Here is a 15,255-nt window from a genome sequence, read left to right as displayed (position 1 = left end):
CTCCGCCTCTATCCAACAGCTTAATGGGGACAGACTCAGCTCTGGGGCCCTGACTCCAGACTCCTGGAGGAATCCTACAGGAATTTGACCAAGTGGCCACCAGCAGGTGTTTGCTTTTTTGTTTATTTTTGTTTTTTTTATAAGTGAGATAAACTGAAGAAAGTATGAGGAGAATCCCATCTACTATAGGATTATTCCCCAGAGCTTTTTTGTTTAGTATCTTTCTCCCTGAGCTGCTGTGCCCAAGACAGATTTGGGCCACATTTAGAGTAGTTAACAGTTTGTTTCTTCTACCCCCAGCAGTTGTGGTGGGATGTCCAGTCACACAGAACCTCCTCCTGGTGTTTCTGGTATTCCCAAGAGTTACCTACTGAATTCTCTGGACACATTGTCTTGAACAAGGGCGTCTGCCATTGTCCTCAGGGCTCAGGTCACCATGAGACACCTTTCACCAGAATCCCAGCCCGAACCCATGATAATAATTAGGACTCTGTGAAGCCTCAAAGGATATTAAAGGTTTATGACAGTAGGAACTTGATCATTGACCTATTCCTAGAAATGGGCAGGGACACAGGACACTGGAGTCCCCCTCGTGTAAGACAGTCCCAAGCCTGAGCATCTTCCCGGGGACGGCAGGCACAGAGAGGCTGCTGTCAGCTGATGGGGTTGAGTAGGGTAGGAAGACGACAGAAACATGAGCAGCCTGAGTCCTGTTCACTTCTCCCACATATTAATGTGATTTTTGGACATGAGGGCAAGCAATTCTGGGATTTCTTCTTACTGTAGGAGGAAACTCTTCCCCAGGTGAGACTGAGGACCATCCTTTTTCTTTCACAGGGACCCGAGTTGGATGTTTTCTCATGAAACACCCACCTAGCTATGCACATGCACTGATAGCGGTTAGTATCTGCAGAGGATCATCCTCACTGGTTTCTCGCTCTTCCAAAAGCATCCTTTTGAAACTGGATAATTTTTAATCTGAGTGAAGGAAATATTCTGCGTATTCCCTGAAGTCTATCTATAGCTACCTTTCCTGTGGACCTCTGTTCTCTCTCAGTTCCCGAAATGGAAGGTGCTTCTGAAAAGTAGCACCTTTAAAAAATAGTGACTCTGGGCGCCCTCTGCTGGGTACTCTAAGTTCTTCAGCTTATATGCTAGGGACAGAGCAAAGCATACAGCCAACCAGGAATTAAACATATACACACATTTATGCATGTGTGCATGGGTGTACAGCATGCATACATATGTATGCATGTGTGTATGCATGTGTGTATGTATGTATACATGCATGTGTTAACCGGTTTTGTTCAGAGGCCCCTTTGGAGAAAGGAGTCAAGGAGATGACCCTGCAGCACATTTCCCAGGCAGGCTGCAGGGACTCCTGGGAAGCATCACCCTCCCACAGCTGACGGAAGAGCTGATGACAGGAGGCCTCCTCTCCCCACGCCGCTGGCCTGGGGGTGTTTCAGTTGCGTGGCAGTGACCGGCAGCCAAGCTTGGGGTTCTTTATTTCCCTCTGGGTCTTCTCTCCCCAACTCCACCTTTAATCACTGTGACAATGTTGCTTCTGAAGCCCTTGGAGGTTACAGTTCTCAGAAGAAGGGTCGACTGAGCAAAGCTGGCAGATGGGTGGGGTGTGCAGTGCAGCAGTGTTTTGATCTTTCATTAACAGCTTGGAAGTTCCGCCTGGAACCCTGGTGCTGTCCTCTACTACACTGCTTCCTCCCCAAATCACTTCTGACTCGGACTGACCGAATGATTAGAGATAATGGGGGCGAGGGGGGAACCGCTGGGAGAGAGGGGTCGTGGGCCTCCTTCTCAGGCATTCCACTTCTCTGGAACTTGACTCTGGCATCCTTAAGACTGGTATGAAAAGAATGACCAATTTATGAAACCCTTGCGAAGTACTTAAAAGCATATCATGGCATACTACACATATTAGCTAATCTGCCATTAATTAATTCACTCTTACAACAAATATGAAAGCCCCATTATATGTATAATATGCTACACAGGCATTCTGGGGTCAGGCAAAGCTAAAGTAGACTACTTCGGCCTTCCGGAGAAACTATGTAAATGGGGGGAAAACTTCTGGACCAGCACAAGGCACCGTACTGTGCAAGTCAAAGTCACTGACGTGCACGGTTGCTGCTCTGAGACCAGGAAAGGTCCCCCTCTAACTGTGAGTGTGAGCATGCACGTGCACGCCACACACTATCTTTGCCATGGGGTGGTGAATCTCTCAGGACTTACTATTTATTATTTATCCCATTATGATCGTGTGGGTGTTGGCACAGCTATTTAATCTCTGCTCCTCCTGCACAATGCAGGCTCCAAAAAAACTGAGCATTTTTTAATACCCTTGTTTTGACTCCATATTAGCAAATTAAAAATATGTCCATTAGAATTACACTAATATTAATTCTTGTTCCTTTGATATTTTTTAAAGTAATGCCATTAAAGTCAACTTTGTTCCTTGATCCATTTTTTAGGCAAGATGTTCAAATCACTTCCTTAGAAAAATGTTTTACTTTTCTGAAACCTCTCCACTGAAATCAGTTCCCAAGGATTTGTTTCAGCGTGTATTTTTAATGCATAATGCCTATTAAATTTGACTAATCATAGCTTCTGCCGCCGTCATTTTTTAAATGGATATTTTTGTGCTGAGTTTCATTTTCCCAAATCTGTAGACAGAAGTGTTATAAATTTGAATCTTGGGTTACTTTTGTCAAGGCCCGTACTGTTTTGCCCTCTGGCACCTTAGTTTACATGCCTGTGTCTTGGCCGGTAGACACGGCTGCAGCCTCGCTGAGGCCCTGCCATCAATTCCAGGAATGCAGGTGAGGAAGCCTCAGGCGCCAGCAGTCCCAGGCACCACCTGACCGCACCCACAGGAGACCCTGCGTAAGGACTCCCTGGCTGAGCCCAGTCAACTCTGCAGAGAACAGGAAATAATAAAACGACTGGGGTGGTGTCAAGCCACCAAATTCTGGAGTGTTTCTGACCCAGCAACAGATAACCAGGCCCCTGCCTGTCCTGATATCACCTAATTAAAGAGATACGTGTTTGTCTTTTTTTCATACAGTGCTGTACTCACCAGGCCAATTTTCGGATTCTGGAGCAATAGACATATACAAGTGAAGGCGCCCTACAGAGGCCCGCAGGGCTGGGGAATGAGATAGCCTGTCCACGATGTTCTCAGTAACAGTAGGCACAATACATGCCGCAGGCAAAGTGCTGAAGAGTAAATAGATGCTTTAGGCAAATTATCGAATGCAAAGAAACACCACTTTTCAAAGAAACAAAAGAATAAAATGCTAATATAATGAACATACTTCTCTGACAATTTTTTTAGCCTTCAGAATAGTCTATTATTTTTGGGTGAATGTCACACACGTCAGTTACGTCTGTCCTAGGCTGCCCCTCAGCAGGACGGCTGGCGCAGGCCACGCAGCCCAGCTTACAGTCGGCAGAGCACTGGGTGCCCACGGCTCAGGGCAGCAGGACTCGAGTCTGGCGCTGCTGCTATTTCTCATTCCCAAAACTCTTTTGTCTGTTGCTAATGAACAGTTGCTAGCTCTAACAACCGGGGCCCATCCACCCAGGGCGTGACAGCGTTGCTGAGCGCTCTTTGTGCACACCAGGGAGAGAAAGGACACGCGGGGGACAGGAAGCCTGCCCTGTTATTCCCTAAGACTTTGAAGGTGGAGAGATCTTTTTTTTTCTTCCAAAACACAAGACACACAAAATGCAATTAAGAGTCTGTGAAGGCACAGAATTTTCTTTAAAGGGGGAGACTAATGTTTCACAGAGCATAAGCCAAGAAATTCTGTTGATATTTCTGAGCAGGAAGAAGAACTCATTTGCTTATGTAATTCCTCAACAAGGTGCAAACATTCCAAATGCTACCGACAGTGACAGCAATAGTTAACACTGACACAGCACTTACTCTGCACCAAGCGCTGTCCTGGTTGAACTCATTCCATCCTCATGCCAAGCTGAGGAGGTGGGTGCTATTACCATCCCCCATTTAACAAGTGATGGAACCCAGGTGAGCCCATGCCACACAGCAGGTTGGGAAAGCCCTTAATGCTTTGCCTCTGAAGAGCTTCTCCCTTTCCTTTGCTGCAGAGACAAAATGCAGATAATGGGAAGGGCACAAGACTAGAAGTCCAGATTTGAATTTCAGCTCCTCCTCAAACTACCCCAATTTGAACAAGCCATTTCCTCAACTTGAAAGATGAGGGAGTTCAATTAGGAGACTCAGAAGATTCCTCCTCCGATAAAATTTCTGATTCTATGAACAATTCTTGCCTCAAAGTAACGATAAAGTTCCAGTTGGCACTGAAGGGTCTGCAGCACGCCAGGGAGGGGCCGAGGGGCTGGAGCGCCACCTGGGGCCTTCAGAAACACAGGGCACAGCCCTCCCGGGGCTGCACCTCGAACCGTGAGAAATGGATCAGTGCGAGAAAGCTCTGACCTGCCGTCATCGCACATTCGTTTTTACCAGAAAATAAAACATCCAAAGAGAGGAAAAAGAAAACCCATTAACAAACAAAAATTTATGGCCCACACAGACAACTCAGCAATGCAGAGAACATTATGTGGTTTTCACTGGCACTTTTATTTTGAAAAGCACAGGGTTTGCCCACGACCAGAGCAGTAATCATTTAAATGCTGGCTCACTTGCCAGTTCTGAGAGCTAAATTCTGGTTTTGTTTGTGCTGCTGAGAAAACAAAATACAATCCCAAGAAGTTTGGGGAAACTTTTTTATTTTTCTTATTTTTTGAGGAAATGTGGCCCTTGATGAAAATTTCAAATCCACATGCAGATTCACACAGGCACCACTATCACACGGGTGGGAAAAGGAGGGCTCGCGGTGAGTGAGGACAGAAACAGGGAGGATCCCGGGCTATGCCCCAGCACTGCAGCGGGGGCACTCGGACCATCTGAAGTCGGTGAGCAGCCGCTCCCCTGAAAGGGGGTCGGGGCTGACCACTTACAGTGCAGTTCCCTCCACCACGGCTTACTGGGAACTCTGGTACCAGCAGCCGGACACTGTGACCATGTTCCTTCGAGGACCCTCCACAGTTTACCGGCGCCAGCCTCCTTTCTGAGGGAGCGGAGCTTTCTGCTTGCCTCTGCCTAGACCTTCAAAGTGGCACAATGCGTTAACCTCTCAGGTCAGCCTGCCGGCACTCACTGAACACGGAGATTAGGAGGAGACCAAGTGGTAGTACAGTGTCCACTGGAGTTCGGTGCCAGGCTTCTTAGGACGCCGCCATAAGTCACTGGACACAGGCCCCGTCCAACTCAGACCCACCCCCCAGGGGTTTGGACCCGGGGTTACTCAGCCCACAGGGACTGGCTGAGCGGCTGGAAGGTCCGACGGCTGGCTACTCTCTTGCTGGACAGAACTACGTGGGACTTCAGGTCCTTGGGGGTGTGGCAAAGCAGAGCATCCAAACTGTAAGTGGTGACCTGGCCATTTATGTGCAGTTTCCCATAGAGCTCGTCAAATCTGGCCAGAAGGGCCGGCACATCCTTCACTTTTCCCCTTACTTTGGCCAGCTGGAAAATAGAAGAAAAGCCAGTCATTATACCTATGCACGGTTTTTTCCTTGTTCTTTTACCCTCCAGGATGCAGGGACATACATGAGTAGAAATGCAGTGTAGTGTATACCTACTGTGGTAAAAGCCAGGGTACTGGAGCACATGGAGGTATGACCAGCAATAAGGATCCCACAAGCTACACACAAAATTCAGAATTAGTCCTTGAAGATCTTGTCTATCTTTTTTTTAATGCTCACCCAAGGACATTTTTTCATTGCTTTTAGAGAGAAAGGGAGAGAAGAACGGAGAGAGAGAGAAACACTGACAGGCTGCCTCCCACATGTGCCCTGACCAGGGATTGAAGTGGCGAACCTGCGGCTGCGGGATGACGCTGCAAACTGAGTCGCACTGGCCAGGGCCTCATATCTTACAGAAGGGGTGTAAGTGGCACACACTGGGTAACGAGACATGCCGGGAAGAGGGGCTCAAACAGCAACAGACCAAGTTTGTCCAACTTAGCGACCAGAGCAAGAGGCAGGGCCAAATTATGTAGGGCTTTATAGTGCATGTGAAGTTGGTTTGTTTTCGGAGATTGGAAATCTTTTTAAAAAAATGTTTTGTTTTAGGTTAGGAACACTTTCTATTCTGGCATTTTTCAGGGTGTATTTGAGGTGAGAACAAATGCATCGTCAGTCTGGATGTGCAGATTCTCATAATGATGGGTGAGGCCCTGTCCCTTTTAATTAGCATCCTGTCGGCCATTAGCTTTCGGTAATGGCAGAAAATAAGTATGAGGGACTCTGTGCTCCAGTCTACGCAGCTCCACCGGCCACCTGCGTCTCCTTCATATCCTCTTCTCTGGCCAGGTTTCCTCTTCCCTCTACTGCAATCATCCCTTGAATGCCAGCTTTGGTGTTAGGCATGGTACGTTCTTTTGGAATTTACCCTAAAAGCCATCAGAGGGTCCAAACTGGGGCACGATCTGCTCTCGGTTTACAGAGCTGTGTGGAGATGTGGTGGGTACGAGAATGTGGAGTCTGCCCCGGAGGTCCCACCGCAGCCCCAGTGAGAGGATGGATGATGGGTGGCTACGACGGGTGGATGATGGGTTGAAGGGGTGAAGGAAAAGGGAAGCATCAAAGACATCTTCCCAACTTGGGCTTTGTAACTTGGTGAAGGGTGATGTCATGAACCGAGATGGGGAGGAGGAGAGGGAACACCAAGAGTCCTGTTACGAATATGATTCGGGTGCCTGGGAAACAGGGAAGCGGATGTGCCAAGAGGCTGTTGCATATTATAAGAATGAAACATGGAGGACAGGACTAGACCAGAGGTATAAATATCACAAGAGTCACAAGAATATGAATGGCATTAATTCTACAAAAGTGGGTGAGCTCTAAATTAGAACATGAAGCTACTCTCTGAACAAAATCAACACTCTGCATAGTTCGATCCTTATTAACAATAGGACCTAACAATGTTTCTCAATGAGATTTAATTGTAATCAAAGTCCCCAACATATATCCTTTGGTCACCGTTTAATACCTCATAATCCTGCTAGTTACCTGCACACCTTCCGTTCAAACACAGGCTCCCCAGTGAGCCGTCAATTAAAAGTTTAGGCACCTCCTAATGTTCTTAAGAAGAGCAGCTTGTTTAGTCCTCACGTTCGAGGCACAGTGACCTCCGAAAGAAGCGAAGCAGGTGTGCGGAGCTGGAGGTGTCGATAATGCTGCTCCACCCGGTGTACGACACCAGCCCCTCACCCCACTGCAAAACACTACCTGGAATCATCAGGACCATGCAACGATTTCAGCAGAAGAGAGATCATACCGCATAGTTTGTTAATTTACTTTTAAGAAAGGAGGCAGTGAATAAACAGCCGTTTGAGTGGTTTCAGCCCTAGCACTGCAGAAAATAAACAATTCTCCCCATTCCTCCAGCGGCAAACCACCTTATCTCCGCACGTGAGACACGGTTAATAACTGCTGGTACCCACGCTAAATACAGCAGTTGTGAAATGCAGAGCTTTACAATGCAAGACTCCACATGCGGGCTCACAGACATACTCAGAGCGAGCTCAAAAGCTACTTTATAGGATTGCTTCATTTCACAGTACGTGGCTCCCTGGGTGTCTCACAACCAGGGGGGCGAGCTGAAGGGTGAGCCTCCTATGTTGGTCAGTCTGACAGCTTTGGGGGTGCATTTCAGATAAAAACAATCAGCATTTTTCAGTGTGCAGTTTGTCTGGATGATAGATTCTTCAGTCATAAAGTTGGGAAACATATCAACAGACCAGATCCAAGGGATGAGTGGTTAATGTGTGTCTGTACTGCACATGCATGCACACGACTGTGCACTTGAAAACCTGTTTGCATTTCCAGGACCACTGCTTTTCTATCATATTCCAAAAGGATCTCAGTGAGTCACAACCTACACAGAACTAAGACCTCAAACACAGGGAAGCTTTAAATGGAGTCAGATCCAGTCAGTGTTCTGTTCCCTTTAACAGCAGGAAGAAGCCTTTGGGTGCAAGGGAGGAAATGGAATAGACCTGGGAGGTAACAGGGTGGCAGAGGGGAGGCCAGCCACCTGCCCTCTGCTGCAGTCCAGCCGTCTCGGACACCAGGTGAGACCACCACTACACAGGCAAGGGAAGGAGGGAGAAGAGCAGGGGGGAGGACCACCCAACAGGCCGCTTTGTGGTCGAAACGACAGCACCAGTTTCATTACTAACAATATCCTTACACTTCTTTTTTCCCTTAGGCTCTATACTACTAGCAATGTACAAATTATGAAATTTCAAATAATTTATAATAATTCCTCTTTGTGTGCTTAAACCACCCAGGTGACACATGGGTTCATTTGTTTCATTTTGCTTTCAATTTTTCTTTCTCCTCGTTTTTACTTAAATTTGTTTTAGAATTTTGCAAAACATTTATACAGTTCCATTAGCTGCTTTATTCAGGAGCTAAAACAACAAGTCTAATGACAGAAGCTTTAGTATGGTTTCATAACCGGAGTGTTGGTTTTTCATTTGTTTAAATAGGGGAGTTTTTTTTTAAGACCAGAGATACTGCAGCCTATTTATTGTTTGCTGATGGGAATGATCCAAGGGAAAGGAATGCTAATTTGCTCACAAGAGGGGGAGACACCTTCTGGACCAAGGCCCTGGAGTGGGTCAGAGGGGACTCGCTCCAGGACACAGCTGGGAGCAGGGCTGGGCAGGCAGGGAGCAGCCAGAAGGCTGTGGAGGGGCCTCGCTTCTCTCTGACTGCTTCCGGTCCCTGCAGGACACACAAGCAAGATCACTGACTGAGAGTGAAGAGCGGGGAGAAGGCACTGGAGGCTTGAGGAGAAAGGAAAAAGAAAGAGAGAGCTGGGACCCACAAAAACAGTCCGGGGAAAAGACTAACAAAGGGAAGAAGCTTTGCTAGCATTTTGGAGTATATTTTGTGTCTGAAGGAAAAAAATCTTTGCACCCACACAGAGAAAGCTTACGAGAGGAACAGCGAGAGTTTGCAAATTCGACCATCTCTCTAAGGAGGTGGACTTTTCAAAGAGTGCCCTTCCCCTTTAAATGATTTCTGCAGCTGCCACACACTTACCACTTCTTCTGAAAATTTAAGTCTTTTCACAAATATTGATAAGTTTCCCTCTGCAGTATCCTTTAGTATCTCTATCACGGTTTCCAACATATCCGACTGGATGTAGATCATAAGCTGAATAGAAATAAGACACAGCAAAAATGAGCCTGAGCCAGCTTTCAACTGAGAAGTGCACCAGAAGATGTGCAGGCACCTACCCCATTTTCATGCTACATCCTAATTTGTTTGCTTGCACAAGTTCAAAAACATGCTTCAAACGCATGCTTGCCAACCAACGTTTGTCTTCCAATGGCAAGTCAGAATGCTGCTACTGCGGAGCTGGTGTAAGAACAGAACGGGACTTTGGGCTGGATTTCCAGCGCTGGCAATTATTATTAGCTACGCGACTCTGGCTGGTACTCTTACAACTTTTTTTTTTAATTTTTAAAGTGATGAAAATAGCTTTACATCTCATATTTTGAATTATTGTGAAAATTAAATAAAATACGGGAGGTGCTCAGTAAACACTACAGATTCTTCCTCCTTATTGCCTCTAGATTCAGAGGCTATCACAATCAGATGATCTCATAAAATGGGCTCTAGGGTAAATACACCTTTACCTTTTTTATTTATTAGTATTTTGGTTAAGAAGTTCCAGGCTCATAGGCTGTTGAAGGTACCTGTGGGAGCTGGTTGAAGTCTTAGTGAGGCACTTCTATTTAGACCGTTGCTGTTAAGGAACTTTCAAAACTGGGAACTGTACTTAGCACTCAAAATGATTACTAACCACCTCCCATCAGACTGAACAACACAAGGAAAAAAGAATACATTTTTCCCCTCATCACCAATGTGCACTAATACAATTCAAAAAATACAGAAAAGTTTAAATAAGAATAACTCAGAATTTACTAATGTTAATCATTGTTTACAATTTCATACAGTATCTTCCAAATATATTAATTTTCCCCAAAGTTTGATTCTTTTTGTCAATTATTATACAATGAACATTTTCTTATAGCATTAAAAAGAAATTTTAGAAAAAAGAAAAGTCTCTTTTCTAATGTTGAATGCATAGCAATCCATCATATAAATAAAATACTGCATCAAATAAATTAATAGCATCTTTTACCATATTGATAAATGTGCACACATTTAAAAAAAATAAATTTAATTTCTTAGACTTAATTCCCAGAAGTAAAATAACAAAGTCAAAGGGTATGAACATTTTAAGGCTCTTGATGCTTACAAAAGGAAGTTTTTTGGAAGAGATATTTCTTTTATATACCAAACCAGCTGAGTTCTCTCACCAGTCCATTTCAAACATTCTATGTCTGTTGAGCAGTCGATTAGGATGCAAGGCTCTCTCTGGCCTGCAGAGCAGAGTGCAGCGACCCCAAGCAGACAGAATCCCAAGGCCCCACCGACGTTCAGTATTCTAACGCGCAGGCCAAGTCACGGGCACACCCACTGCTGGGAGGCCCCTCCATGGTCTCCCCCGTTTGAGCAGAAGTGCTGACAGCCTTTCCTCCAATCTTCTCAAGGGTGTCTGGATAACCAACAGCTTGGGAAGTGAGACTCAGTGCCTCATCCAGAGCAAAGGGCGGGAGAGCTTACTGCCCTTTACAAGAGATTTGGGTTCCCCCAATTCACCTTCAAATGTAAGCCCCTGTGCACTCAGGAGGCATATAGATCTCTTCACATCATCCTATGGGAATCTCAGGGAACTAGTGCAAAACTGCTAATATTCTGGCTACTGCTACTGCTGTGAGTAATAAACTCTCCTTCACTCCTTGATGTCTTGTATCTCTACCAGTATCCAAGAAATGCGTTAGTCTGGAAGCAGGGTAAAATCTCTAAACAGTTCTTAACATCCTTAACAAATTTGGATGGCAGTGGACTGTCCTACTGAGGTTGAGGACAAGTCTACTTTTGTTAAATGCAACATCCCCAGTGGCTGCCACCTAGCAGACCTTCACCAATGATGAAAGAGAGGGGAGCGCAGCAATTTTCAAGGATAAACCTCCTGGAGCTCCATGTTAAAAACTATTGATGATGTGCTCCTGGAAGATTTCAGCTTTTCTTCCTAAGTTTCCTCAACTTCTCTCCTTGCCTCCAGCAACTATCTCTGATTCAGTAGAGATTTCAAGAGTAAGGTCAATACCTTATGAATATACTGATGAGGAGCAATATAGATGAGGCGGATACTGATGAAAGGCAAAGAGAAAATTTAAAGCTAGGAGCTTGTTTCAAACTGATGTCTCAGGGTGCAATTAAGAAAAGCTAAATTAGGGTACAGCACATTGCTTTAATCTCACAGCTTTCAAACAAAAGGCAAGGAAAATTAAATTAGCAAGGAGCAGGGGGAATTTTTGGTAAGAAAAACTATTAATAGAACACATACTTCCTATCCCTCTGATTTTTTGAGGCCTCAGGAAGTGCTGACAAATCATCGGATACCTCTGAACAAAAAAGAACCCCTAAACATGCTGGAAAGTTGCATTTTTGGCTCTTATTTTCTTTTAAAGTTGTTGCATATTTGAAACAGAATATCACAGTGTGGAGAGACTGCTAGTTTTCTAAATGACAGCCATTCTCCCCTTCCTTCTTTGACAACAGGATTCCCGAATTTTAACTTATGCTATCAAGTGTAGAACTCGAAGGCTGTTTCTCGGGTTCCTCTGCAAACAGGCGAGGCTAGGGGATTAAGTTCTGGCTAATAACATGTAAGACAATTGGGAAAGCATCCTTAAAAGGTGCTAAATTCTGGCCAGATAGCTCAGTTGGCTGGAGTGTTATCCCGATGTGCCAAGGTTGTGGGTTTGATCTCCAGTCAGCACGTGTACCAGAAGCAACGAATGAATGCATAAACGGGTGGAACAACAAATTATTATTTCTCTCTCTCTCCAATCAGTAAATAAAAAAATTTTTGTAAGGTGCTAAGTACTTTGCCCTCTCTGTTCTTCCCCTTTCCTGCTGGAATAGCAATACAATCAATAGATGAAAGTCATGTGCTTAGGATGCTGGTGTGGAAATACAGACAGAAGCTGGGTCCTTGAAGGTATCATGGAATGCCACACCAGACCTGGACTGACCGCCACTGGTTTTCTACATGAGAGAAAAAGAAAGCCTCTAATTCATACAGACCCTTGCATTTTTGGAGTCTACATTGCTCCCACGCAAATGCAATTCTTTTCTTTCTTTTTTTATTCTCACTCTAGAATGTACTTATTGATTTTTTTAGAGAGAGGGGAAGAAATGGAGAGAGAAAGGGAGAGAAACACCGATGTCAGAAAGAAACATCGTCGGCTGCCTCTTCAATGCACCCCAACTGGGGACCAAACCTGCAACCTAGGCCTGTGCCCTGATGGGAATCGAACACATGACCATCCAGCTTATGGACGATGCTCCAGCCAACTGAGCCACATCAGCCAGGACTCAAATGAGATTTTTAACTCATACACACAGGGAGATGCTGCCACAGTGGGGTTTATAGGAAATGAGTCCTTCCTCCTCTCTGACTTGTGCAGCCTCAGAGACTTTCCAGCAGGAGCTAGAACTTCAGGGTGACCTTGTAGGTAGTAGAAAAGGGCATTAAAACATTCAATTGTGTCAATAAATAAATGACAAAAGGAGCAAAACCAACCACTTGTCACCTCCCTTGAAAGGTAATTCAATTCCAAAATGAGTCTCCATTTGGAGACTGCCACACTTCTAGAGAAATTATTAGAAATAAAATAGAGTCAGTGGACAGTTACCCCGAGTTGGTGTCTGATACTTTCAGACATGTCTGGAGGTAGAGATTGATCCTTCAATATTGAACAGCATTGCTAAAGAGGGGGCCGCAGTTGTCTGGAGATTGATGGGTTTACATTTAGACTATAGGGCAGAGTCAACATGCACGTGCTTTGATGAGGTCATTGCTAACTCAGTGCAATATCTAACATGTATGAGCTGGAAAACGGGAAGCCAGGCCCTCTGGGTCATGTTAGCAGCAGGAGCAATTTCAGTGAAGAGAAAATTGTGGGGGAATAATTGGGTAAGTGCAAATTCCAATTCGCAGCAGAAAAAGATTTATTTTTTTAAGTATTTATTAATTTTTAAAGTAGATCAGGAAAAAAACTTCACTTATTCCTGCAATACTGACTGAATAGACTCTCTACTCAGCCTACTTGTCAGGTTTCCATTTCTTAAAAATTAACAAATTGCCCTTGGGGATTCCAAGTAGATGACTCAGCCTCGCAAAGGCAAGGGCCCATTACATTACATTTTTAAAAACCTGTTCTAATAACAGAGACCCAGAATCTGAAAGATTATTAAACCCGAGAATGGCAACCATCTCTTTTCCATCATTCCTGAGGGAGAAGAAGCTGGCGTATGCTGAAATATGAGACATTTAAATTGGACACTGGGAAGAATTTCCTAAGTTATGAATTTTTAAACAATAAAACTATCTTTAACTTTCCTGACAATGGGTAATTCTGTGGCCCAGTTCACAGAGCGGATGATTCATACTCGAGATCAGCTCAAGGTTCCTGACGCAGTCCGGGCCTGATTCATGCCCACTCCGCCACGGTTACCAGCTGCCTCTCCGTCCCAGCTCCCAGGGGGAAGGAGCTGGCCCGGCTGCCTGACCCGGGAGCATGCTTCACCGTGCTCTGGATTTCTCCTCCTGCTGTGAAGGGCAGCTCTGCTCTCAGAAGTTCATGTTTTATTTCCACCAAAGCATTTTCTCATCCGGAAAAAAATTATTGCAACATTTTCATAACAACTGTTTTTTTAATATATTTTATTGATTATGCCATTACAGTTGTCCTATTCCCCCCTTCATTCCCCTCCACCCTGCACACCCTTCCCCCACCATTCCCCCCTTTCATGTCCATGTGTCACAAGTTCTTTAGATTCTGTATTTCCCATACTATTTTTGCCCTCCCCCTATTTTCTACCTACCATCTATGCTACTTATTCTCTGTACCTTCTCCCCCCTTCTCCTTCTCCCACTCCCCTGTTGCTAACCCTCCATGTGATCTTCATTTCTATGGTTCTGCTCCTGATCTAGCTGTCCTTAGTTTGCTTTTGTTTTAGGTGTGGTTGTTAATAACTGTGAGTTTGCTGTCCTTTCACTGTTCATCTTTTTTATCTTCTTTCTCTTAGAGAAGTCCCTTTAACATTTCATATAGTAAGGGCTTGGTGATGATGAACTCCTTGAACTTGATCTTATCTGAGAAGCACTTTATCTGCCCTTCCATTCTAAATGAAAGCTTTGCTGAATAGAGCAATCTTGTATGTAGGTCTTGGATTTCATGACTTGGAATACTTCTTTCCAGCTCCTTCTTGCCTGTAAGGTCTCTTTTGAGAAATCAGCTGACAGTCTGATGGGAACTCCTTTGTAGGTGACTGTCCCCTTAGCTCTTGCTGCTTCTAGGATTCTCTCCTTCAATCTAATCTTGGCTAATGTAATGATGATGTGCCTTGGTGTGTTCCTTCTTGGGTCCAACTTCTTTGGGACTCTCTGAGCTTCCTGGATTTCCTGGAAGTCTTATTTCCTTTGCCAGATTGGGGAAGTTCTCCTTTATTATTTGTTCAAATAAGTTTCCCACTGGTGGCTGTTCCTCTTCCCCTTCTGGTACCCCTATAATTCGGATGTTGGAGCGTTTAAAGATGTCCTGGAGGTACCTAAGCCTCTCCTCATTTTTTTGAATTCTTGTTTCTTCATTGTTTTCTGTTTGGTCATTTTTTTCTTCCTTCTGGTCCACTCCTTTGATTTGAGTCCCAGTTTCCTTTCCATCACTATTGGTTTCCTGTGAATTTCCCTTCATTTCAATTAGTTTAGCCTTCATATGTTCCTCTAATTTGTGACTAAAGTCAACCAGTTCTGTGAGCATCCTGATCACCAGTGTTTTGAACTGTGCATCTGAAAGGTTGGCTATCTCTTGGTTGCTTAGATTTATTGGCTCTGGGGCTTTGAGCTCTTTTTCTGCTTGAGCCATAATGTTTTGGTCAGGTCGCACCTATTATATATGAGGGGCAGAGCCTTAGGTATTCACCAGGGTGGGGTGACCCAGTAGCTGGGTTGTGACACTGTAAATGGGGGCCAGGTCAGAGAGGGGCAATGGT

General features: G+C 44.8%; 1 protein-coding gene across 5 annotated transcripts in view; it reads right to left on the bottom strand.

The window, feature by feature from the left end:
• Positions 1-4,606: 4,606 nt before the first annotated feature.
• The window catches only part of PTCD2 (pentatricopeptide repeat domain 2), a 29,758-nt gene continuing 19,109 nt past the window's right edge, over positions 4,607-15,255 (bottom strand). For 4 of the 5 annotated variants that reach the window (XM_053657304.1, XM_037149064.2, XM_053657305.1 and 1 more), the window contains 2 exons: positions 9,163-9,276; positions 4,607-5,572 (listed from right to left, as the gene is read on the bottom strand). In XM_053657304.1, the coding sequence (XP_053513279.1) occupies positions 5,348-5,572; positions 9,163-9,276 (339 nt within the window). In that variant the 3' untranslated portion in view covers positions 4,607-5,347. The remainder of the gene's footprint in view (positions 5,573-9,162; positions 9,277-15,255) is intronic. The other variant, XM_053657303.1, reaches the window with a different exon arrangement.

Source organism: Artibeus jamaicensis, unplaced genomic scaffold (assembly GCF_021234435.1).
Source record: "Artibeus jamaicensis isolate MK-2021 breed Jamaican fruit bat unplaced genomic scaffold, CSHL_Jam_final scaffold_369, whole genome shotgun sequence".
Classification (NCBI taxonomy): domain Eukaryota; kingdom Metazoa; phylum Chordata; class Mammalia; order Chiroptera; family Phyllostomidae; genus Artibeus; species Artibeus jamaicensis.
This window is presented reverse-complemented; position numbering and strand designations above follow the sequence as displayed.